This window comes from Balearica regulorum, chromosome 6, assembly GCF_011004875.1.
Source record: "Balearica regulorum gibbericeps isolate bBalReg1 chromosome 6, bBalReg1.pri, whole genome shotgun sequence".
Classification (NCBI taxonomy): domain Eukaryota; kingdom Metazoa; phylum Chordata; class Aves; order Gruiformes; family Gruidae; genus Balearica; species Balearica regulorum.
Genome location: NC_046189.1, coordinates 14300519 through 14325665, shown reverse-complemented (window position 1 = coordinate 14325665; position 25147 = coordinate 14300519). Strand labels below are relative to the sequence as shown.

Below are 25147 nucleotides of genomic sequence, written 5' to 3'. Positions count from 1 at the left end.
ATATGCATTTCTCTGAGTATACAAGCAATTACCAGCTAGTAGCAACTGGCAAAACCTAATAGCATTCCAGACAAATACCACAAACTCTTCATCATAACCCAAGCAGTGTTCTAAACTTAGGCATCACAAAAATCTATGCATTCAAATTGTCTAGAAATTAAACAAGAAATTAGACTTTACATTCTAGGCAGGTTTCAAGGTAGGACTCAACAGCAGGGAGATCACCTTTTAAAGTTACAGGCAAGGAGAACAGCTAGATACAGCATGCATCAGGAAATACATACCAGAATATTGCAACTTATAACTGACTAAGGTTTAGCCAAAGAAGGTGACAAGTCAGAGGTACTAACAAACAGGTGAGATACTGAAGTCCTTTGACAATGGTTGTATTATATGTTCTCTCAGAGGCAAACAACAGACAGCAACCAAGACAGGCTCCTGCTACCTCAAGAGGACAGGCTGGGGTAACTTGGATTGTTGGGCCTGGTAAAGAGGCAGCTAAGGGATGATTTAAAAAAAAAAAAATCTATAAATTCCCTTCAAATAATTGCAAGGATAATAGCAGCAAATTCTCCTTGGTAGACACATACAGGGGGCAATAACCACAAACTAGAAAACACAAGCTAAATAGGAAAAAAATTTCCACCAGGAGTCCAGCCACAGCTGACTTGATCTAGTGTTGCTTCAAGCAGAAGTTTGAACTACAGACCTCCAAAGGACTGTTTTCACCAACACCTCTCAAACTCCATGAAACGCAGAATGCGGAAGTATGTCCCAGAGGAAAATAGCAGAAGCAGAGCACCACAAAGCTTGTGTAAGTCATCAGGGGCTTAATTTCACTTCCCAGGCACAGGCCAGAGACATCCTAGGATGTCCCGCAGGGTTCCACCTGGCTCAGAAATACACTGATCTCCTGCCTTCCCACGTTTTGTCTGCTAGCTCCATGGAGATGTGTCAGGTCATCACCAATACTGTATAGCGCTGAAGACTTCTATGTTTAAGTAACTACACCAGTTAGAACTGGTTAAGCGTCACATCACATCCACTGACTTTCCTGCTGGCTATTTCAACAGAGAATAGATCCAGAGGATTGTTTAGAGCAATGTGGGCTCATCAAACACTTTGTGACTACAGATTCAATCCACCAGAAAAAAAAAAAAATTGGAAGACTTGACATCAAAAGTGTAAACCACCCATGTTTTGATACCAGTACTTTGATATAGACTACTTTTTGAGGGTTACACAAGCCATCCTGAATGGGGGGGGACAGGTGTTGTTAAATCATTTGTTCAATTTTGCCCCTCTTTCTACTTACAAAACATCGGTCTCCTGCTAATAGAATACAGATTGCTCACTATCCTACATGATTTCCTAGCTAAAATTAATTTTTTTTGAAACAGATACTCTACTTTTCAAACAAGGTATGCAGAGGCTTTCATTGTTCTTTACTAGGCAGTACCATCCAGAGTCCTGATACAAAGCCCTCTAAATATCATTTTAAAAATTAATAAAAAATATCCACAAACAGACTTTGGATCAAGCATAAGTATTTCATTTCCAAGAAGCTCTTAGGTATATTTGTCAGGGAGCCAATTTTAAGCACAGTTTAATCTCCTCCTTAAAAGGGAATTTGCAAAGGTATAAATGGAAGTTAGATTCCCCACTTTGTAGATTTTGAAGAAAAATCAAGTCTCTGTCATATACTATGAATTTAAAAACTAACAGACCTTTGGCTTTTCCCCTGAGAACTACAAGTTTTGCCTTTGCTGTCGCGTAGCCAGGTTTCACCCAAACTGGGATAATTTGGAACCCAATTCAGCAAAACACAAACTTTCAGCTAAGAATATGTCTTTAAAGCATTTTTTGGATTAAGGCTTAAACAGATCTCTTTCACTACGTAGATCATTTTACAAAGCTTAATACTGGGTCCAGGTGTGGCTGCTTATGGAAGTAACAGGCAAGCAGTATATACCACCAGACATCACTGTCTCCCAGTCTCAGTGTTCAACTTTTTTTTTTTTAAATTTGTAAATGCTTACTTAGCTCAAGCAACCATAAGCCATTGCCCACTAACTGTTAACATTAAGCCACATTGGAGGGTTTGCAGGGAGCAAATGCAGGGAGGAAGCAACTCTGCACATAGTTGTTTATGCCTTTATTCAAAATACAAATACCAATGAGATGGCCTCCTAGTTTTCTCTCTTCCCATCTCCTACTCCTATAGCCTGATCATTTTAACATTTGTTTATATTTTGATATTTTTCTTGTAGAAATAACATCATTTCTGTAGCATTACATGATCTGAAATCTCTCTCATAGATGAGTTAAAAAATCAATTTTTCTTGATAAAAATCTCCTTTTGCAAATGACTCTGGATATGACCTACAGCCCACCTCAAATTAATTCAAAAGATATGGAGACCCACTGAAGACATGAACACTGGCTGTCAGGGGAATACATCATGCAGTGCAATGAAAGAAAGATTATTGATAGCCTAAAAAGGGCACAGAAAGCTTTACTGAGGGAGAGTACGTGGAACTGAATGATATGGCCAATGCTGCTATGTTTCTTCTCCACTAGGAGGTTGAGGTGATGAATCCAATTATCAAAGATCTCCTTCCCAGAAATAGAATATGAGTGCTCTGGTTCAGAGGGAACAGAGTGTAGCAGGCTCAGGAAGTATTTGGAGCTGAGTATTTTATCTGTAGTAGTATTTCCCTTGAGCAGGGACTCTCATTTCTCCAAGGACCCCTGGTTCAGCACCCTTGGGTCTACCAGAGGGATCTGAGTGGAACAAAACCAGTATCGTTCTTGATACAAAATCAGATAAAGTGCTCCCCAGAAGGGGACTCAATTAAATAAACTCACTTCTTAACAATGAATCCAAAAAGGTTCCAGCTTAGAAGAAGTTTATCAACTTACAAGAAGTGTTTTGACTTTTCCTTTCCATTTGCAGCCTTTTGCTTTACCCTTAACAGCATGGGGCAGATCCTTAGAGCAATGCACTACAGACCCAGCAACATCAGCAAAAACACTCCCACACCTTAGTTCTGCTCTGATCTGGCCTCCTGCACCCAGGCCAAATGATAAACACAAGCAGCCTCAGAGCCTTTTCTACCCAGGAAGCTGCCCTTCAGTTACATCACAACACTCGTACCTTATGAGAGCACTTTCTTCCCCTCCCTCACCCAGTGCAACCCCCAAACATGGGGGCTAGGAGAAGCATTCCAGTTACTCACTTGCCAAGGGGGGCACCAGATAGCACACAGGCCCAGAATCAGCTCTTATAGAGCAGACTTTAAAAAAAAAATGCTTAAGGATCATTTTAGCCCTAGGACCAGGGAGAAGGAAGTCTACTGCAATAGCCTGTATTTGATAGCACAGAGAAGAAATGTTGGAGATCCTACATGCAATGAGAGGCTTCCCCCTGCCATGTTACATGGGCTCCTTGCAAGGCATTGCACTCTTCAGTTCCTCCTGAAGTCTGTTTCAGCAGTTGGTGCTCACTATTCCCCCATTCCCAAGCCCACACTTCCTGAGAAATAAATGGAACATGTGCAAATTTGTGAAAATCCTACAATATAGTTATCTACATTGGTTCTAGCCAGATGTTCTCTCACCCCTAAAAAGTTCCTTCCACTTTTGTTAAAAAGTAACATTACTTACACAAAATAGACTTTCACATGGATTGCTCACAGGAAATAAAGCACCAGGAGAAAAGAACAATAGCATTTATTGTTGCAGGCGCATCATAAGATCATGGGTTAGGAAAGGAACATGCATCTCCATTTACATGGACTGGATGCACAGAAAGATAAAAATTATAAGAATATAGATGACTAACAGAAAAATCAGTGTTTCAAGCCAACTTTCCAGTTGGTATAAAGTAATGTGGCCCTACTGACTTCAACAAAGATAAGCCTGATGCTACTGAAGCACAGTTGCTTCATGGAGAAAGGATTATTGTTCAAAATGCAAAGACAGAGGGAGCTGCCAGTAAAAGTCTTGAGAAAAACTGGCTACTGCCCATTTGGTATGGACTGGTGCAGCTGCACTGACTTTAGTCAGCAGAGTGCTATGTGATTTGGCCTATAGACTACACAAAGTTATGAAAAAAGAATGGTCTCACCCACCCTACTGCTTCAAGTAGCTAGTGTTAAAAAAGTTATGCCCAACACTGGTTAGCAGCCTGTTCCCAGAGCCCCAGCTCTTTGGGCTTTATGTTTTATGCATGCCAGGGGGTGGCTACAGCAGCAGAGTGAACATAGGCAGAGTTGACACTTGCAGAACTGAGCCCCAGGCTTTCCTCTCTGCACTGCACGTACCAGAACGTAGCGCTTTCACCAATGGCTTCCTTCCACTTCCCTACTAGCTTGGCCTGTTTCCCTCATGTGTACAGAGGGTTTGCAGCTGTTCAAAGGGGGTGGCAGTGGAGAAGGGTTGCATCAGAGAACTTCACAGAGAGGAAGTACAACAATGATAGACCACATCATTATATTTTTCCAGAGGGAAAATGCAGCCATAGCCCTCTCCTTTTGGAGGGTGCAGCTCTCTTTTACCTTAAGTTGTGTGAACTGAGCTGCAGTGAGCAGTTTAGCCTCATTACTACAGTTAATGCCTTTACTGGCTTTCTTCTGGGTCTCTGATCTTCTCTGGGTCTCTGCTTCAATTCCCAGGACAGCTGGACCTGCTGCTGTATGGGCTGAGCCCAGAGCCAGCAAACAGCTCTAGCTGTGCCACAGAGACTCCTGCTCTGGGGTGGCAGGACGTCCAGCAGCCAAGCACAGCAAGGAAGATGCCTAGGGGCTGAGCCAGGTCTGGACAACTTGAGCTCCAAGGTGGGGACTTGCTTTTTACCCTTGGGTCTCCCAAGGCAGGACCGCTAGGAGAGGGGGAAGGGGAGTGCCGCGGCTTCTCTAAGTGCCCGGGTACGTTACTCTTTCATGGCCTCTGCACACAGCTTCCCCTCGGCCAGAGGCAACGCCGCTGCCAAGCTGGCCCCCAGGAGGGTCGGGGTCCGTAGGGAGAGGACGACAGACGGAGTAGCAGAGCACGCCTTGCAGCAGGGGCACCTCCACAAAGGGAAGGAGGGAGCGGCGGATACCCGGGAGCAGCAGCTGGGCCCGCGGGGGTGGGGGCTTCTCCCCGAGCCCTGACGTAAAAACTAAGCGGGGCTGCCCGCTCCGGCTTCTTAAGGAGCGCGGCGGCAGCGGCGGGCGCGGAGAGTCCTGCCCGGCCCGCCCCGCACGCCGGAGCGCCGAGGTAAGGGCTGCGGCGGGGCCGGGGGTGCCGGAGCGGACGGGACGGGAGCGGGGTCGGGTGGGCCGGGAACCCGCGGCAGAGTGGCGGCGCTGCCCGGCTCCTCGGGGCGAAGCCGCGCGGAACTCCCACGGACGCTCCTCTCGGCAGAGGCTTCGCAAGTACCGCTCGCCGCCAAGGCGGACAGCCGCCCCTGCTCCGGGGGACCGGCTTGGGCGTCTTTAAGTTCTAGGATCGAGTGACTAGTCATAACTGATAGCTCCAACTAAGTAAAATGGGGATAACAAATGAGCTAATTAACTTTTTTATTATTGTTGTTGTAAGGCACTACACATTACGGGGAGTGGAATGGGGGGTTAAATTGCTGGGGGGGGTGGGGAGTCAGAGCCAGAAGGTGTAAATAGCATGCACGCACAAACTTCAATTTATGGACAGAAAAACCCTAAAAGATTGGAGGGCAAGGGAAGGAGTTCGATAGAAACGTTCACCACAAGCACAGGTAAGACATTAATGAAAACTGACATTTCCAATATCGTGAACCTTTTAAGACTACTGACAGCAAAATGCTGTCCGAGTTTGACTAGACCATAAGGACTAGTGGTCTTGGCTACTGGCTCTGACGAGTGCCGTTCACACCACACCTTAAATAGCACCCACCCTGCCAGCTCCCTGCTCACACCTCTGACAAATCCAGAAACTTTGTCCTTGTCTTACCCAGTACTGTAACTTTGAAAGTTTCCAAAGGGGCTGGGGGGCAGAGAAAGCAAATCAACCAGTTCAATTGTTAAACAGTGCAAACCAGATGACCACTGTCCAAGTGACAGAACCATCCTGAAAAGCCAGTTTCAGTATTACTCCTTTGCTTGAACTATTTGTTGTTGGTGGGGTGTTTTTTTTGTGCTTGGTTTTTTCTTCCCCCCTCTCCATGGTCATATCTGAGATTGCCAAGTTGTTTTGAGAACTAGAAGCTTGATAAACAAAGTTAATTATGTCCCTTGGAAAAGTCTTGGTAAACAGATAGATATGTGCATATTGTATAGCATATACGCAGAGGTGTCTGCTGCCCAATGGAAAGGCTCTGATGCACAAACAAGTAAGAATGGAGTAGTAACTCACAGGATGTCTTTGGTTTTGCTTCTGAGAAAGCAATCAAAACCTGCCTTGTGCAGTGGGTACAGAAGAATGATGCTTCTGGAGATCTTGGGAGCAGCATGAGGACAACCCCACCACTGTCATAAGTGACATCCCACTAGGCAGAGCAGTGCGAGAAGAGAGTGCTGTCCCTCTTCTGTTTATTAAAAGTGAGGTTCAGATCCAAGGCTGTCAAGCCAATCTCATAATGAGATCCCAACTCAGATTGAAAAGTGACTGTAAGCAGTTGGAGAGTAAAGCCTGAATACCTCCAATCTGCTCCCAGAACCTGACCAGGTAGCCCGATAGGAGACTAGGTAAGAACATCACTGCCAGGACTGAAATCTCTGAAGAGTCCTTTAGCTCTGCAATGAAAGATGTTCCACAAAGCAGCCTACCCTTCCCTGGTCTTACCCACTGGCTATGGCTGGGCTACCTTCCACATACAATCTGTCTGCACACACTATCCCACCTTTGACATTTTTCTTCACATAGCAGAGAAATATTGCTTGTGCAATCTCTCATGGAAGAAGCTTTCTACGCAATAAGCCAGCTGACTAAGTTAAGCTGATTAAGAAAGGTAGCTTCTCTCCCCTCCAACAATCAAACTGAAAACATAAAAGCACAATACTTAACAGATCAGCACACACGTTAAACAGAATTGTTTGTCCGAAAAGCTAATCTTAGATGTTGATTTCCACAAATGGGAGGTTCTCCATACACCATGGGGTACACTATAAACAACCCCCAAACCCGTTACACATTAGAAATGTGTATCAGAAATATAATACTAGAAAGATAAAAAATATGTTAGAAAATGCACAGTAGAAGCACATACTAGAAATGAAGTCTGATAGAGACGGGTGGGCCCTCCTGTCCCCAAAAGGTTATCATTCTCAGGATTTCTCCCACTGTAGCTGCTACTTATCAAGTTTCACAATTTTAACATAGCAGACAATTATTACAGTGATCTGCAATAAACATCTGTACTTATATATATATCAGTACAGGAAAGACATGGACCTGTTGGAGCAGGTCCAGAGGAGTGCCACAAAGATAATCAGAGGGCTGAAGCACCTGTCCTATGAGGACAGGCTGAGAGAGTTGGGGTTGTTCAGCCTGGAGAAAAGAAGGTTCTGGGGAGACCTTATAGCAGCCTTCATGTACCTAAAGGGGGCTTTAAGAAAGATGGAGACAGACATTTTAGTATGACCTGTTACAATAGGACAAGGGGTAATGGTTTTAGACTAAGAAAGGTTAGATTTAGACTAGATATAAGGAAGAAGTTTTTTACAATGAAGGTGGTGAAACACCAGCACAGGTTGCCCAGAGAGGTGGTAGATACCTCATCCCTCGAAACATTCAGGGTCAGGTTGGGTGGGGCCCCGAGCAACCTGAAGATGTCCCTGCTCATTGCAGAGGGGTTTGACTAGATGACCTTTAAAGATCCCTTCCAACCCAAATTATTCTATATGCATGCATACATGCTGTACAATGTAGCTGCTATGCTGTGGCTTTGCTATACCCTCTTTTCAGGGCTGTTGTGTGTTTTAGCAGGTAAAACACTCCTGTTCAATGGATGATTTTGCAACCTACCATTAATTCACTAGAACACACTTTCAACAAATAGTTTTCCACCTGCTCTCCACAGATCCCTGCAAGTCTGCAGACTATTTTAAAGGGCTCATAAAATTTTGTGGAAAGCAAGACTGCCTAAAGGCTTAAATTCTCTGTAAAAAGGAACAGATTTTTACTGAAAAAGGTTAGGGATCTGTAAATCAAGAAAGACAAAAACCTTTCAATATGAACAAGTTCGAGATAAGAGTGTTCATCATATGGATTTGAGGATTATTAACAAATTTTAACACACACTTTTGCTGCACAGAGTAATGCAACTCCACTATTATTTATATTTGTACATGCAAAAAAGCATACACAGATTTTTAAAGAGCAGAAAAGCAATTATCAACATCTGAAGTGCCTTCTATATCTATCTATATGTAAGGTACCATCTTTATTCCTGCATCTAACAGTGAGAAGTTTTTCAGCTTCTTTTGGTTTTGTAACATTTCAGTGACACAACAGACCTTGGGAGCAGAGGAAGAATCATCTGCAACATGAGACTCACCTGCTCTCTGCTAATCATGGGAGCATTCTGTGTGGCACCTTTCCTCTGCCATAGCCAAATTGATCCACTAGCTCTTGGGCGAGCAGACCCCCAGTGTTGGGAATCCTCCTCAGCTGTCTTACTGGAGATGAGGAAGCCTCGCATTTCTGACTCTGTCAGTGGCTTTTGGGACTTCATGATCTTCCTGAAATCATCAGAGAACTTGAAACATGGGGCTCTGTTCTGGGACCTGGCTCAGCTCTTCTGGGATATCTATGTGGACTGCGTGCTCTCAAGAACCCACGGCCTAGGGAGAAGGCAGCTAGCAGAAGCTAAACAGATCGCTCCTCTGCGTTCTCAGTTCACAGGGAGAAACAAAGGTTACTACTCCTTTAATACTTGTCTCACAGGCAATAACTAGAGTCTAGTAGGAAAGACATACAGGCTTATTGTGTTATGTAGTAATAGTACAGAAAGAGGACAGTGCTGCACAACCGCTCCCTCTGATCCAGTAGAGCCATGTTCATGTTCAAAACGATTTCAGTAACAATTTGACCTCCAAATAACCTGAACTCTAATGATAGCTTTTAAGTTTCATTTTGGTAGGGGAGGAGGGACAGCAGAAAGTGAAACAAAGGATTCAAACAAAGGCGGCAGCTCAGCAACTGAACATACAAAGATATTGTTCCACATCAGCATTTTTACCACTACTGTGCCATAGACAGGCTAGTTCTGAATTCCTCATTCTGAGAGGTGCGTCACCCCAGGAGTTGCATCGCGCTGGTGCTGCTGGGAAGAGCAGCAATCTTTCAGCAGAAGAGTAAGGATATGTTTACTTGCCATATAGTAGTCAACCACTAGATATTTCCTAGTTCCATACTGGTAACTTTGCCCAACGCACAACAGAAACAGACCTAGAATTCTGATGTGTGCAGGCTTTCAGACACAGCTACAGCTTCAGGAGGAAGAATGCTACCTCTGACATTAAGTGCTGCAATTCCTAATCTCTAGGTTCCCAGCCCCAGAGCAGAATCCCCAGAACAGGCTTAAAGTAGGCGTCTCCATATGCGGTAAGGTGAGCGCTGGCACCTCACAGCAGGATCTGTAAAAGGTAACATGTCACTTAGCCTCCTTGTTCCCAGCAGGAATATACAGCATAGCTTTTCCTAAATCTCAAGCCCTTCCAAGGCTTCAGTTCTGATCCTGCTGCCAACAACTGCATCCTTCTCTTGAGAATGTCCACTGTCAGAAAGGGGCAGGTGCTATAATTTGATGGAAGGGTAGAAGTGCTGCTGCCATCACCAACAATATAGCACATAAGCAGAACTGCCTTTCCACTTGAATGGATTCAGACCCTTATCTCCACCTCCTAGATCAGTGTCTTAGTTATTAAGATGGTTTGGCGGGGGTCGGGGGTGGGAGCAAAATGTCCATGGAATAATGAAGAACCTCTCTGGGTAGTTATCCATTAGAGTGCCTCTAAAAAAAGAGATTTGAACTCAGGATTCTTCCACTCCAGGGACACTGTATCACTGGACAGGCCACCTCTTGCCCATAAACCTTAAAATGTTTTGTGTATTGAAAGACAGGATTTCAGATAGGCAGAATAGAGAGGTCCTTACCCCCATTACCTACAGAGAGTATCCTAGCCATTAAGCTAGGAGATAGGTTCAAATACAACTTCTGTCCCCTCAGACTGAAGAATTCCACATATACACAGAGCCAGTCTCTAAACTCTGAGCCAAACAACCACTATCTGCATTTTAAAAACAAGGAGTGGATCCTATCCTGCTCTGCAAAGAATCTGAGCTATCACATAGCTCTGAGATGATCTTTGCTGTAGAGATATGCTGATGGAAGGCAGCACAGAACACCCTTCTGGTTCCCAAGTGGCCTTAGACATCACAAAGGCAACAAGTCGCTCAGTCCTGACCAGACTGATGCACTTTTGACTTAGACACATGAAGCAGTAGTACTATCAAAAACTGAGATGCCCACCAGGCTAAAGCACCAGATGAATTTTTGTTTTCAGGATTGCAGCTTTGAATGCCACTATCTAAATTCCCCTTTAGCCTTTCCTTTTGTTTACATCTGGCTCTTCATGTCTATCATGCTGTAATTTTTCCTAAACAAAGAGGTTTTGTTCCAGTCAAGATTAAGAGTAACAGTCTGATGTATTTTGAAGAATCAGATTATGGGTTTCATGATTAATGCTGACTTTTGCTTACTCCTGTACAGAGAGATTTTAAGACATTACTAAGTATTCACACTTTAAGACAAACAAGGATTCCTCCATTTCTCTATTACCTCTCTGTTTTGTGGATTGTAATCAGTTAATCTAGTTTCTCTCTACAATTGATTAACATCAGTCAGTAGCAGGCAGCTTATAGCAGTGACAGTCTAAATTTTATTTTTTGGAGGAGCTATCTATCCTCTCATCCAAGTCTCCCAGTTTCTTAACAAAGCCAGCTGTTTTAATCTTTTTAACCCTTAGCCCTACTGCCTTGTTTCATAAGTGAAAGCAGAAATCAATTGTTAATAATTGCAGATAGAAATCACATCCTAGCAAATGACAGGGAACAGAATTACTGCTTCTTATGCGTAGAGAGATGTACAAGCCTGTTTTCTTAGCCCAAAGAGCAGCACTAACGGCTTTTGAATGACCTTGTGTACTTCACATCTACATGGGTGGGTATGAATAGCTTTCAATAGGCTTATTTTAGAAGTCAAACAATAAAGCAAGATTTTTTGCTTTATACTGTTACTTTTGCAACTGTTGATAACATCTTTATTGCTTCATACTGAAGTTTTTCATCTTATTCCTCTTAAACATTCACAATTTCAAATTATTATTTTTAATTGCAATCAGGATCATAAGTCAGGAGCAATCTGTAAGCCGCATTTACTGTAGTTCCTTAAACATATCATTGAATTGGAAAAGCAAGACAGAGATCTGAACTTAGCACAGAAACACTGATGGGAAGGTGTTATTATTCTAGTATCAGATTTCAGAACTAAAATCTAAATCCCATGAGGTCATTGTAAAAATTGAGTATCAGGAATTGAGCTTTTCTAAGAAAAAACAGAAGAGTCCTCCAAGCAAAAAAACCTAGTGAAGTCTTTGGTAAAGCTTCTCAACAGTACTGAGCAAAACTACTTCATCACACCTAAGAAGCACTTCCACAGTTCCCCATACCTTGCTATCCTAGGCAACAAGTCTGCTTGAGTGTACACCAAGACAGCGGCAGAACTAGCCCAGGTCCAGACTTATGGGTTCAAACATCATTTTCTGAACCAATCTAGTCCTGCCAGGCTCCTGATTGTAGTTACAAACAAGCTTGAAGAAACTCTTCAAACTCTACACAATCCATGAAAAACAACAAAATCAGAACAGCTGTATACAAGTTATCTGACAAACTACCTCCATCCAGTTAACATCCTACTTAAGCCAGCAGCATTACAACTTCCCTAGATATTCTGCAGAGAAGCATTAGTCAGCTTTAAACTGAGACAAGTAGGAAGAGTCCTTTACAGTTACCTGGCTGAGGCATCTTTAGTAACTCAGCCCTTTCCCCTAACAAAAGCCAAACACCGTGAAAAAGCAGGTTACTTAAAAACATTTCCAATACATTGCAACACTGAAGTGAGATACATTATAGTTGTAACAACTCTTACTGAGCCAAATTAAGACTTAAACCCACAAGAAAAAGGTATCATCTGCACTCACAGATCTTCCTGAAGAGCGGCTGTACAAGAAGACCTTCCTCAAAAAGCCACATAGCACATCCCCAACATAAACATCTGAAGAGTACAAACACAAAAACCTCTTTTCTGCCTCTTTTCTCCTTACCCAGCAGCCCCCTTGCTACCTCGCCACTCAGAGTGGCCACAGCTGTGCACACCTCCCTCACAGGTGCAGGCAATTGGGCTCAGGTCAGCCCTTGCTGACCCAGCTCTGCTAGGCTGCAAGGTGCCAGGGAGGGTAGCAGGGCAAAGGCTGCTGTATTTTGCATTTGAGGTCTGGTAAATAAACAGATACTGTGTTAATCAGTTACTTTTTCAGATGACAAATGTGTCTAAAAGAAATAAAGCTAATCTGTTGGCTTTTGGAGATCATTACAAAGAAAATGCCCATTGTTCATCAAGGAAATAACAAATGTCCTACTAAACAGTGTGAGATCTCATCTACCGTGCAAGAAGGTTGATGACAAGCTGGTGAGTCAGTAAGACTGTGAGCAGACTTGAGTGCTTTGACTCTGCTAATGAGAAGTGGAAAAGTTTTATAGGAAGACTGGAGGAAAAGGTCCATGCTAAGGGGAAAGATCAAAGTAACTTGTCACTGAAAGGCAATTTGCAAATGTAGGGATGTGGTTATTGCCAAAACAAGAGGTTTGGGGGCAATGCTGATAGAATGGGGACTGGTAGCAGCTGAAGGTGGAGAAAGCATGGATGTGGGGTACTGAGTATTCAGCTGCTCTTTGCTGTTTGGAAATTGATTACTTATATACATTTTCATGTCACTTTTCAGGGATACTTTCTCATATTCAGCGGTTGCCAGCTCTGAAGAAGAAAGACTCGTTTGAGGATATAACAAGTATCCACATGCATAAGAGTAAATCTACAGTACTTGGAAGAATCATCAGAGAGCTAGGGAAAAAGAGGAAATGACATATTTAGTCCAAGATCTTGACTTGTAGATTTTTTTTTTAACCACTTCTCTTTAATTTTTGCATTTTAATCCTCATTGATGTTAATTTACATGGTGGAAGAAGGCCTATAACAATGAGCACTGTATCTCTGATTAACTTGGACTTGTGGTTTTTTTCATTATCTATGAATTCAGTCTCCTTAATAAACTGCATGATTTATAAGCAGTTGCCTACTTTAATCTGTGCATACATCAGGCTTTTTATAATGCATGTGACCTATTCAAACTATTGTCTTTTGGGTGCCAAAACAGGAAACAACTAATCCTTCAATAAGAGATAGACAAGCAGAGCAGGAAGTTGCCAAAAACCTCCACTGGCTCCAAGACAGGATTAGAGTTGAGGTGGTGATGTTTATTGTATGTATAGTTGTACACTGGTGCAAAGCAACCACTGCTGAAAGACATCATCCTACTAAAGAAAAGTAGTATGTGTTTTTATATCAAAAATACTTCCCAAAATGTTTTCAGTTTTCCAGCAAAAGTAAAAAGTTCAACAGGTTTTACTAGCTCCTCTGTTTGCTTTCACAGTATTTTCCCTAAATCTTTAGTTATAAAAAAAGCCACTTAAAATGTTACACATTCTCACTTCAGTGTTCAATCAAAAGAATTCTCATACATAAACTGAATTTGCTTCTTTTTCAGTTTGCAAGTTCTTTGTAGACAAATCACTTTCCTCTGACTGTTATTGATAACACTAATAGGCAATTTGATATTAAACTAAGGCAACATAACTTTGGGCAGGTAACATTTCATGCTTTGATGAGATGAAATATTTCCATTGCCTGGCTGGCTGAATGCAACTACAAAATTCAGTTTTTCAGGGCAACTACATTTAGTTCTCATTCAAAGTTTTTCTCTTTGAATATGTGGCAATATCTGGTTGCCCTTTTTTTTTTTTTTTTTCCAAATGCCCAAAGAAAAACCTATTTGCTGGGTGTTCATCAACTTGCAGAAATAGGTTCAAGTAGCAAAATGTGTAAATGAAATCCTAGAACAGTTACTGGGCCTGAACAAAATAATACTTAAACAGAGTCCCATCAGGTAAAATCCTGATCTTATGGAAGCAGACAAAAAACTGTAAGAGGGCTATCAGCTTCAATGGCACTGAATTTGTGCTTAAAGTTTAAGCATTTAAATGTTCAAGAGAGGAGGGAACACTAAAGCAGGATGAGCACAGGAACACACAGTTTAGTGTACTCAGCAACACTCCCCCAGCTGCCTCTGCCTGCAGCCACAGTCTATGAGTGCCGTGCTACCTGTGTGGGAGGGTGATGAGCGTTGTTACAACAGATCTGCTTGCTCCTGTACTACTGTTAATTATCTAAATTATATTCATACATCTATAAGCCCCATTGTGCACAGTTTTGTTTTAACATAAGAGACACAGTCTTCCCCCATGGTGCCTACAGCTATTAAGACCAGCAACTGACAAAGAGCATGTTAAGGGCTGGATGCCTCAGCCAAGCAGGTATTGTAGTAGACCAGAAGTTACCTGTTCTCATATGCTCTCAAGCTCTAGAAAATGTAAACTCAGGCAGATTATCTGAATAGGTACTGTTTCTCTTGGATGCTCTTCCACAGGGCCCTTTGGGAAGAGGCTGGTGTTTCCACTTTAGATACATTCTGCCTGTAACAACAGGGTTGCCTAGAAAAGGGCTGCTGGCAGCTTTCTTCTCTCTTCAGATAGCAACAGAAATGGTGAAATACCACTATGGGCCAAGCTGATGTTTAACTTAAACAAATCTGCAATATTTCTTTGCTTCACCAAGCTTCTTAATTAACAGGCTGTGGCATCATTTGGTCTTTGAGGAAAAGGGCAGGAAAGGACTAGTATGTGGAAGAAAAACTGAGAAAACAGATGAATCTCTAGCATAGGTCACATTATGGAGAACATTAGGAAATTGCTGATATAAAAGAGATAATCTCTGTTACTAATTGTGCTGAAATAAAAAAGGGGATGCAATTAATTACATCTTCTTCTAAGAATGATCTAAATTCTTTCTAAGGCTTTCAGTCACCCATCAATATAAGAAATGAAGCTGGACTGTAGTATGAATGGATCAAAGAAGTATGCAATGTTTCTTTTGTGTGATATCTTCAAACCCCAGCCTGTTTCCCTGCTGATGCCTAATAGATGCTTTGTAATCACCTTCAGCAAGAACAATCTTCTACCTACAGCCAATCATCTATCTGTTTACAAACTTCTGTGCAGCTTGTATGTTTACTTATATGCATATATATGTATGTGTGTGTATAGGCTTGACAAGTATTTTTAATACTCTCGAAGTTTTAGATATGTTCCACAACGTACTAGTAAACAAGGAAAAAAATACTTTCCTCACATTTTAGATCCTGCAGGTAAAATTACATTCTTACTAACCATTCCACACTAAACATAATATTCTTATTAACTCTTCTATACTAATATAAGTTAATCAATAATGGAAAAGCTCTTCTAAAGCAATCAAATTCCTTTAAATGTTCAAAGCATCTTTTCCTTTAAATATGAATTCAGTAGTTCAGTAAAAAATTAATATGTAAATATCAAGTATTGAAAAGTCTGACAAGAACTTATTCCTTCTTCTAGTCGAAGAAACAATGATATGATAAAAATACATCACTGAAACAAGTTGACTCAAGCCAATTCTCATATTAAAAGAAAAATGTTCCTGAAACAGAAGCCATTACTGATTATACAGCAGTAAGAAGAGAGGACAGGGCAGGACAGTTGTGAAAGCCAGTGTAACATTAACGAAGACATGCTGATTTTTTTATCAGCTGGGCCAACATCTACTACACAGGAGTTGGAAACCACCAAAAGAAAAGGAACGTCTAACACTATTTATAGTTCCTGGTGAAGTCAGTAAATGCAAAAATCTGTTATGCTGGGTTATTACAATGCAGCATCTGAGACACTTTAAAGAGTCTGACATGGCATCAATTACCTTCAATAGTTCAGTAAAGCTGTAAGGTGAATGGTAGCTTCCATCATTTACAAGCTGATGAAGTTACTTGGTTGATGAGGTCAGAAAAGGATCTGCAAACATGTTCAGCTGTGGTGAAGAACTCCTGCTGCAAAGCAGACTGTTGAGCTGAAAAGCAGAACAGATTTTTCAGTCTTTCTGAGCATTTGGATGCTGCTAGAGACCTGAAAAACTCTTTATAAATCTCTAATTTAAGGTAACTCTCTGTAGGAACAGCAGCTTTTTCCATGTACTTCTTTTTGTGTACTTCTAGGATGGCAAAGGCAAGATTCTGAGTTTCCTCTGAGGGTTAAATGATTATGAACAATATTATAGAGTAAACTGGATGCAGGTGAGAAGATAGTGTCAAGATAAGTGGGAGAACTAACTTGTACCTGGTTGGGCCTGGAGAGATAATGCATCCTTCAGTTTCATCACTATATGCTGCAGTTCTACTTCCTCACTGACTTCCTTCTCATCAGGTAGTATCTGCACTGTAGTGGGAATAAGAACTGTGTTTCTCATGATGCTACTGAGGGAGTTTTCTTTCAATTCAGGCAGATATGTTTGAGTCTCTTTTGCTTTTTTATACTGTCCCATAACAGGTCTGTTGCTCTGCAGGGATGCTAACTCCAGTGGGTCTTCAGAGAATGTCAAGTCCACTGTAGTGGGAACCTCAGGTGTCTGTAAAAGCTGCATTCTATTTGCAGAGTTAGGAGGATTCAAAGATTTCCAGTCTGCACATGTTCTGGAAGTAGGCCTTATTTGGGCAGGATTTAATCCACCCTGCATTCTCCTTTCCATCAGGACATGTGGATTTCTTGGCATCGTATTCTGACACTGTGCAAAAGGATGCTTTGATGACAGCAGCATTGTCTACAATGGACAAAACACAGAAACTACATTGTGAAAATAATTAATATTTTAGTTTGCTGGTAGTGCTAGCATAGGAAAATAATTTAGGGTCAGAATTTTTTTTTTTTTCATTTCTGGTTAACTAAACCAATTCTTTGCATAAATAAAATATGTTCCTGCAATAAAATAAAACTTTGTGTTTGAGTTTGGACAAATCTACCTGGCTATATTTTCTACAATTCCAATCTGAAGTCATGATATGCTTTAATGCTATTGAAAAGTGGGAATAATAATGTTCCAATAGTAAATTTTCAGGAAAATTGTTCTAAAATAATTAAACTAAGGGAAAAATATATGTGTATATTAAACACATATCAAACACCTCATACCTGTTAATATTTGAAATTCCAAAACTAAGTTGGTTGTCAGTGCCACAGTTGTGCTTGCAATTTTCTAGACAGGACTATGATGGCAAATACCATCCACTGCATGAATGCCGAGTCTGACGTAACTGGGATTCCCTGAGCTGACACTTAAGTGTGTCTGTGTAGCCACTCCTGCATGTTGTGGGCAAGCCAGTGTCACAGCACACACAGAGGATGGTTTGACATGCCAGGTCCTACTGGCCTCCATGTGCAAGTAATACAAAGCTGACCAAGTGTGCACTGCAGATGTGTCTGGCTTTTCTCTATGTTTGACCATCCCCGGAAAACACTCTAAAAACAGCATTGCAGAAAATGCTACAAAAATGGTGTAGGTGGCAAATATGTGTGCGTTACCTGTGAAAAAAGGGGCCGATTAGAATCTCAGAGATACTTTAAATGAATAAGCAGAAGGTGCATGAAATAATATCAAGACTGCTGGTCTGCAGAAAAAGGAGTAGTGTTCAGTAATTGCCCATAGCTGTGAAGATTCTTGGTATATTTATCACTATACCTTTACTTCTTGCTTCACTTGCTGTAGCTTCATTTGCAGGTTTTCATGGCTTGCTCTCAGGCTTTGGAGCTTTGCCTCTATTTTGCAGCTTTTGTCTTCCTGGCAGTTGTAAAGAAATTGCATTTTGTCCTTCCATTTGTTGAACTGCTTCTTCATGTACCTGTCAGGGACATAGGAGGGTGGGAATTTTGCTAGATCACACACACACAAATATATGCAGTCATGGAAAAGAGCAAACACTGCAGCACAAACTTTCTCCTCCTCAGTTCAGGGAATTTTTGTCAGCTTTGGGGTTAGAGGCCAGTATTTCAGGAACTGGGCTGTATTCATGGAATTAGCAAGAGCAGGAGTGTTCTAGATGAGGAAAGATGTGAGCTGAGTGGAATTGTGGCCGGGACTGAGCCTTGCATCTTGGGAGTTACCTTTCCCACAAAGGTGGCTGCAACAGGAGAGACATTATAGCAGTCCCTCTGTCTAGAAGCAAACTACTTATGGCAACTCCCTGACCTGCAAAAGATTCCCATCATTTCTCCCTTGGGCAACAAAGGAGTAAAAGGAGACTTTACCCCTTTGATTGAGTTCCTTCTTGCTCCTGGTATTCTATGCAGCTTTTTTTGATTATACTAATAGTTTCTACACAGGCCACTTGTCCTTGAAAAGATACTGTGATTTTTGCAATGAGAAGTGCCACCTTCCCATGCACACCAGATTTAGAAATTACCTACACAGAGTACAGTATGACAAAAATACCATCCATATCTGTTCAATTGGGATTTCTCTAAGAAGTCAGGGTAGAAATACAGTTTTGTCTTCTCCACAGCTGAGGTGGAGAGAGACAGAAAAGCTTGTTAACACTACAGTAATAAACCAACCGCTTCATATCACGCAGCTGAAATAGCTATCTCCCTTGCTTAGTTAAATCCAGAAGTTCATCTGATTCACTTTCTTTTGGGTATGCATTGGCTCACAGACAACATTCCCATCAGTTTCACTGGAATTATGCAAGATTTGTCTGAATGGGACAGCAAGTCAGACCATTTAAAATTAATATTACAGTGGTCCCTTATAACAGCATTTAATGGGTCTTTATTGTAAAATCCTGACTACCTTCAACTAACTCAGAGCCCGTTTCTGTGAACAGGCACATAAATGCTGGAAGTTGGTCCACAAATAAGAAAAAAAGAGCTTCCTATGAGAAATGCAATTCATTCACCCAGGTATATGACAAGCTCTGTGTCAGCAAGTGATACAATATTTCAGGAGCAGGCTTCTCAGATATCCTCTCAACTATTGCTAATGTAAACAAAAGCTGAAGATCTTTGCCGTATTACTTTATTTTCCCAGGTGAGAACAGAGAATGAGGTAAGGACACAGACTTACAATGAAACTGCAATAGCTTTGCTCTAGTCTTGGAGTGCCCTTGTGTGAATTTGGAGCAGCAATTGTACATTGACTTATTAGAATGAGACAAAACAGGAACAGAGGGAGCAGAACATACTGAAGGAAATAAAGAGAGTAGATTCAGGATCAAATTCTACACTTCACTGTAATTCCATTGGTTTCAGTGGTCACAGACATGATTATATCTACAGCACATTCGTATACAACTACAAAAATGAAGGAGGGGAAAGCAAAAGTGAAAGAAAAAGGTAAGCATGGTTGCCCATACACCAACCCCCTCCCCCAAACAAACAAACCACCCAAGAAATTTGTAGTTTAGGAATTAATATTTTATTGTGTCAAAGGTTTGAATATCAGAAGGGACTTCTGTGATAATCTAAGTTGTGGAATTTTTACCAATAGTTACTGTATTAAGCCTGTAGTCTCTATTTGACTTATTGACCATATTTTTTAGAAAGATATCCTATCTTGATTTTAAAACTGCATGTGAATTATGAAATATGTTTTGATTAAGCCTTATTCAGAGAAAAATTTGAAGTATGCTATTCTGATATTTTTATGAACATTCTTTCCCTTAAAAATGACTTTTAGAAATGTAAACTAACAATTGCAGAAATGCTGATGAAAGCAAAAGAAAATGTTTTGCTTTGCCAGAAATTGTTTTTCCAGTGATCTTCATTTACAATTTTTGTTGCTGAGTTTTTATCATTCATCCCCATTTGATAGGATTTTTTTTTACATCTCAAAATATCTAAAGTATGGAAAAATCATTTGTCTTCTAGCTCTTCACTCAAGCAGCATTGTCCACCAGACTTCAGTCATTGTATTACTGCATTTACCTACCTGCTCTCACTGCGAATGCTTTTGATGGATTCGTGTATTTTCAACACATCTGCTTCAAAAGAGGCTATTGCCTATAATAAAAAAAGATAAAAGTATCTGTTCATAACTTTATCAGCAATAACATTTCATTTTCTATGCAAATTTTGCTATAAGAGGGCACGGCAAATTTGGGATTCGGTCTGTTTTACAGATTTACTAATTAACTTATTTTATTTAACTGATTGCAAGCAACTGATGTATTAAAGTATTTCTAATGGCTATTAGAATGGACTGGAAAATTTACTCTATAGAACAAATTCTTTGTCCTATGACAAATTCTAAGTGTATAAGAATTTGTTTTGTTTTAAATTAGAACAAAAACCTCATTCCCTGGAATTTCTGCAAAATTGAATATACTGATTTGGGAATAGTCTCTCCCAAGTCACACAGCTGCTTTGGAACAAGGAGATGGAGGGAGACAGACTGGATGTAGAAGAGAGAAGAGAAACTCCTGGTCTTTAGATGCAAGTAGCAGTCTCTGGGCCATGCAGGGGAGAGTAGTCCAGAAGTCAGGGAGACAAACACTTTCCAGATAAGCTGCATTAGAGGTATGGTATAAGCTGGGCTGGAATTAGGGCTGCCAGGAAATTAAGAGACTAAGAGCTGGGTCCCCAGGACCTCTAAACTCATGGATTCTATTAAAAGCTATCATTTCACTTACAGTCTGCATCTTTTTAAGCAACATTTAAATAATCTGCACTATTAGATGTTGGAAATCAGTATTAAACTCTCAAAAAGAATTCTCCGCCCAGAGAGAAAATGAACAATAGAGCAATGCATGTGACAGAATCTACTACAGGGATGCAAGTCCTGTCTCACTGTCTTCTAAAACAACAAATGCCAGCCATCAAAATTATATGCTTAAGCGATGTCTGCCCACAACCTCTCCTGCAGATATGTGCTGGCTGGCACTATACCTCAAGCTGGGCAGCAGAGTCATAAAAGACAGGTCTTCCAAAGGGCAGCACAGGAGCAGTAGCCAAAGGAGCGACCTCACACGCACAGGCTAGTTCTCAGCTACTGCACCCTTGGCTTCTGGGAAGAACAAGAAGAGTGGATGACACAAACTGGTTTGAACACAACCCAGTGTTCCCTATATTCTGAGTATGTACAGAGCTACAAACCTCTCAAATAAATATAGAAGAAAAAACTGCTATGTACTTATTTTTGTCTACATTGTCCTACCCACTCCTCTAGCAGTGTTTCTATGCAGGGAACCTGGAAATGAATTAGTGGAGAGCTTTTATGCATGAGCTATTTTAGTTGGAGTGGACACTACTCTGGGTTTATCCTTAAGAAGGGCCCATTCTGTCCTCTTGCTATTGCCATGGTGACAAAACTGTCCTGAGCCTAATAAGAATTAAGGCATCCTTCCTTGACATTTGCTTTCAGTAGGAGGACATGGTGGCATTTTTTACTGTCAGAATAAAGGGAGGACTCCAGTCTTAGCTAGTCTTTAATGTGGTACTCCAAGACAAGTTGGAAAAAAAAGTAGCAGAACAAATATTCCTACAAAGGCTTCTGAAGGTCATGGAAGTCAAGGAGTTAGTCACTAATCTTGGGAGGGTATCAAATTTAAGCTTCACTAAATTTTCAGATTCCACATTTTTTTCCATAAGTGAGAAATTAACAGAAAGGTGAAGTTGCCCATTACATTTCTTTTTCATTGGTAATTTGAAGGCAATTAGATAGTTAACTTGGCAGGTCTTCTTCACAGCTTTTGCACTATTATAGCTTCATGTTTTGCTCACCTGAGCTTTTGTCTTGCCTTGCTCTGGTGTCTTGCTGATATTCTCACTCTTCTGCATTACAGTTCTATTTTCAGATACAAGCTTGGGTGAATCCAGGACAGGTCTGTCCACTGGGAAAGACAGGTTTTCAGGGCCAGGTAGTGGTGAAGCACTGAGTTCTGCAGGGGGACTGTATACCAACAGAGAAATACTAAGAGAAAGGATCAAGCCTTATATGGTTTTGATACCCAGAAAGATCAAAATAAAACTAGTGCCCTGTGCTGTGCTACTGACTAAGTAAGAAGCATGGTTTAGCTATGCCTGCTGGTGTACTTTGGGTGAAAGAATGAAATTTGTGAAAACAAATTCCACTCTTTCAACAGAATCCCAACAACAGGGTCTTTTTTCCACCCATTTAGTATCAGTGCAATTTGCTGCTCCTCTTTTTTTCTTCCGTTAGCCAGCTAAATATATTGTGAAATTCAACTACAAAAAGAAAGTAAAGGGACAGATACCCTGCTGTTCAGTCCATTCTGTGCTAGGAAAAGACCAGATACCTATTAACTCCTACAGTGACAACTGTAACGGCAACCCCACATTCTTCTTTCACTCGATGCTACCCAAGCATTAGGTAAGCAAAACCCCACAGAATTACAGAGAAATCTTGATTTCTCACAGAAGGATTAAATTACATTCAAAATGAAGAAATATTTTTTGTTGCTGAATACAAGTGGGGAAATATTAGCAATGGAAAATGTTTTGCATTTCACCACATTCTAAAAAACAAACACTGAAATAATATTCTCCATGACAATCACTGTAACTGTCATCAATTGGTCTTACTGTGTATAAAAAATTGGTTTTTAATAGCAATGTACTTAACTAGCAGTGTAGCACAATCAAGTTTTATAAACAGACTTTTCTCCTTCCTGCAAGGATGAAATTAATTCTTTTAGAGAAGCAACCATTTCTTCCCTATTTCAGTCTCACCGAAGGCTCATTTGGAGAATGAGCATCACATGTGAGATGCAAGAGAGCTGCTAGATCTTTATACAACTAGGAAGAAATCTTACCCTTTGTACATTTGTAGTGTTTATCTCATATAATCATTCCCTTCATTTTCTACACTTAAATATCAACCAAAATCTCAGAGCAAGGAGGGTGAAACTTTAGGGAAAATCACAACACAACCTCCAATGCTCATTATTAACCACTGTGATCAGTGGAAATACAGTAATGAATTTACACATTAACTAAAAGCACACAGAACTGATCTGAAAGAACGGGAAAGGTGAAATCAGCTATTCACTATTGTGAGTAACCCCACAGGACTGCAGTTCAATGGGACTTGAGTAGAATGACTGCCAGTGAACGTACTGTGGGTCACATGTGGAAAGTATTCATAGTTAATTTCCAATGAATTTGTCACAGAGGAGGTGCCTAAAAAGCCATGCAATTGTGACAGGTACTAAATATTTGCAATGCTTGACCCTAGACTGAGCACAAGAAATGTCATGGAGAGAAAGAGATGACATAAGGAAGGAGGGAGGAAGACACAAGCATGTTATATTTTATAAGACAACTGGTCATTAGATTGTCAGCATGGTAATCATGGTTAAGCTATAGAACAATGTGCAGCAACTTCCCATTTATGCTTTCCCTTTTAAATGGAAAAATCATGACACTCTGTCTGTCATAACAAAATCACTTACTCAAAGGACATAATCAAGCAATATCCCACAGCCTGACATATTATATTATTCAAAGATTATAAACTCAGCAGAAACAGAAACTCACAAAGTCTTTTTGTGAGCAGGGAAGTGCCTCTCCTTCACTATCTCCAGATCCCTCCTTCTATGAGCCTCCTTTCTTCTGCAGTGCTCTTGAAACAGGTTGTTCCTGATGGTGCGGAGAAAGTGCTTTGCATTCGCCTTTGCTGACATCTATTGGAATTAGGGATAATAAAGAATGGAGTGAATTTTCAAACAGGTGCTGCCCAGAAGTAGACAGTGCAAGGCAAGGCAAGACATAAGAAAGCAAAGGTCCCACCTGTTCCACAATTGAAGAGGTTCATAGCTGCTGTCTGAGGCCTAGAAGAGGAGCTGAGGTGGATGAGGATGCAGGACCACAGGCAAGAGTGGCTCCAATTCTGTTAGGTAAGCAAAACACTCTGCCTGGGCCAAATTCAGGCAGCCTGGAAATGCCTAATGCAGGATTTTGGCAGTTACGATGATTAAGCTCACAGTCACAATGACAACTCTACCTGACTAGAATCCTAAGTTCCCTCTTGATCAATAGGAAGAAGTACTTTTTTACTTGTATGACATGTTAATACATAGAGCCTTCTGTGCCTCACTTCCTCCTCTTGCACCATACAGTAAACACACTTCCATTTGTCACAGCAGTGCCAGGCTCAGGTACAACAACTAAGCTCAGTAGCTGTATTATAGAAGGACACAAACCAATTCTGGAAGTGACTGCTGCAGAACATGGGGTGAGCCCTGACAGACTGAACAGGAAAACACAAAGAAAATATACAGCATGCCTCCTAGTCATTTCTCAACGTGGTAATAGCATTACCACAAGGTGTCAGCACGATAAGGAAAAACAGTGCTGATATTTCAAATCCCCACTCAGCAGCCCACTGCCTGATAAAGACAATGTGAAAACTTACCCAGCCAAGGATCTGCTAGGAGTGGAAGGTATGGGAAACGTGGCTTACTACTGATTCTTTTATGTCCCACACAAAGAATATGAAAATGGTATCTGGCATAGTGAGTAGCTTATCTTTTTAATATTGATATAGATTTTGGCCACAAAAGTAATATTTACAGGGTTAATGTTAGAGCAGGGCTTCATAAAGGAAACCTAAGTTCAGTGATCCAGCTGCAATATTGCAGCAACAATGTGGGAAATCTCAATGTCAGACAGTATAAGAAGGAAGGGGATTTCATTTTAAAACAACTGATTTCACTCACTCATACTCACTTACTCACAGGCACTAATATACATGTGTTCAAGTAGCCTTTCCAGCATTCACACACCAAGGTGTCTGTATATACATGGCATGATGACTAAGAGTGACCTGGAGGACAAGAGATGCCAGTTCTCCTTAAGCCTCCTGGGTTCCTTTTAGTGGGACCATGTGCTGGTTTTTGGATGTGCCTTTAGCTCC

At 41.1% G+C, this 25147-nt stretch overlaps 2 protein-coding genes across 2 annotated transcripts in view; one reads left to right on the top strand and one right to left on the bottom strand.

Annotated features, from left to right (window-relative positions):
* The window catches only part of DYTN (dystrotelin), a 68184-nt gene that overhangs the window by 29441 nt on the left and 13596 nt on the right, over window positions 1-25147 (bottom strand). The window contains exons 10-15 of the mRNA XM_075756409.1: window positions 23770-23915; window positions 21994-22162; window positions 20204-20274; window positions 17960-18119; window positions 16564-17044; window positions 16151-16297 (exon numbers count right to left, since the gene is read on the bottom strand). Coding sequence (XP_075612524.1) covers window positions 16194-16297; window positions 16564-17044; window positions 17960-18119; window positions 20204-20274; window positions 21994-22162; window positions 23770-23915 — 1131 coding nt within the window. The 3' untranslated portion in view covers window positions 16151-16193. The remainder of the gene's footprint in view (window positions 1-16150; window positions 16298-16563; window positions 17045-17959; window positions 18120-20203; window positions 20275-21993; window positions 22163-23769; window positions 23916-25147) is intronic.
* On the top strand, window positions 4717-13303 carry FAM237A (family with sequence similarity 237 member A). The gene is made up of 4 exons (XM_075755749.1): window positions 4717-4838; window positions 4961-5262; window positions 8465-8877; window positions 13026-13303. Exons 3-4 carry the CDS (start codon window positions 8508-8510, stop codon window positions 13163-13165), a joined length of 510 nt encoding a protein of 169 aa, XP_075611864.1. The 5' UTR covers window positions 4717-4838; window positions 4961-5262; window positions 8465-8507; the 3' UTR covers window positions 13166-13303.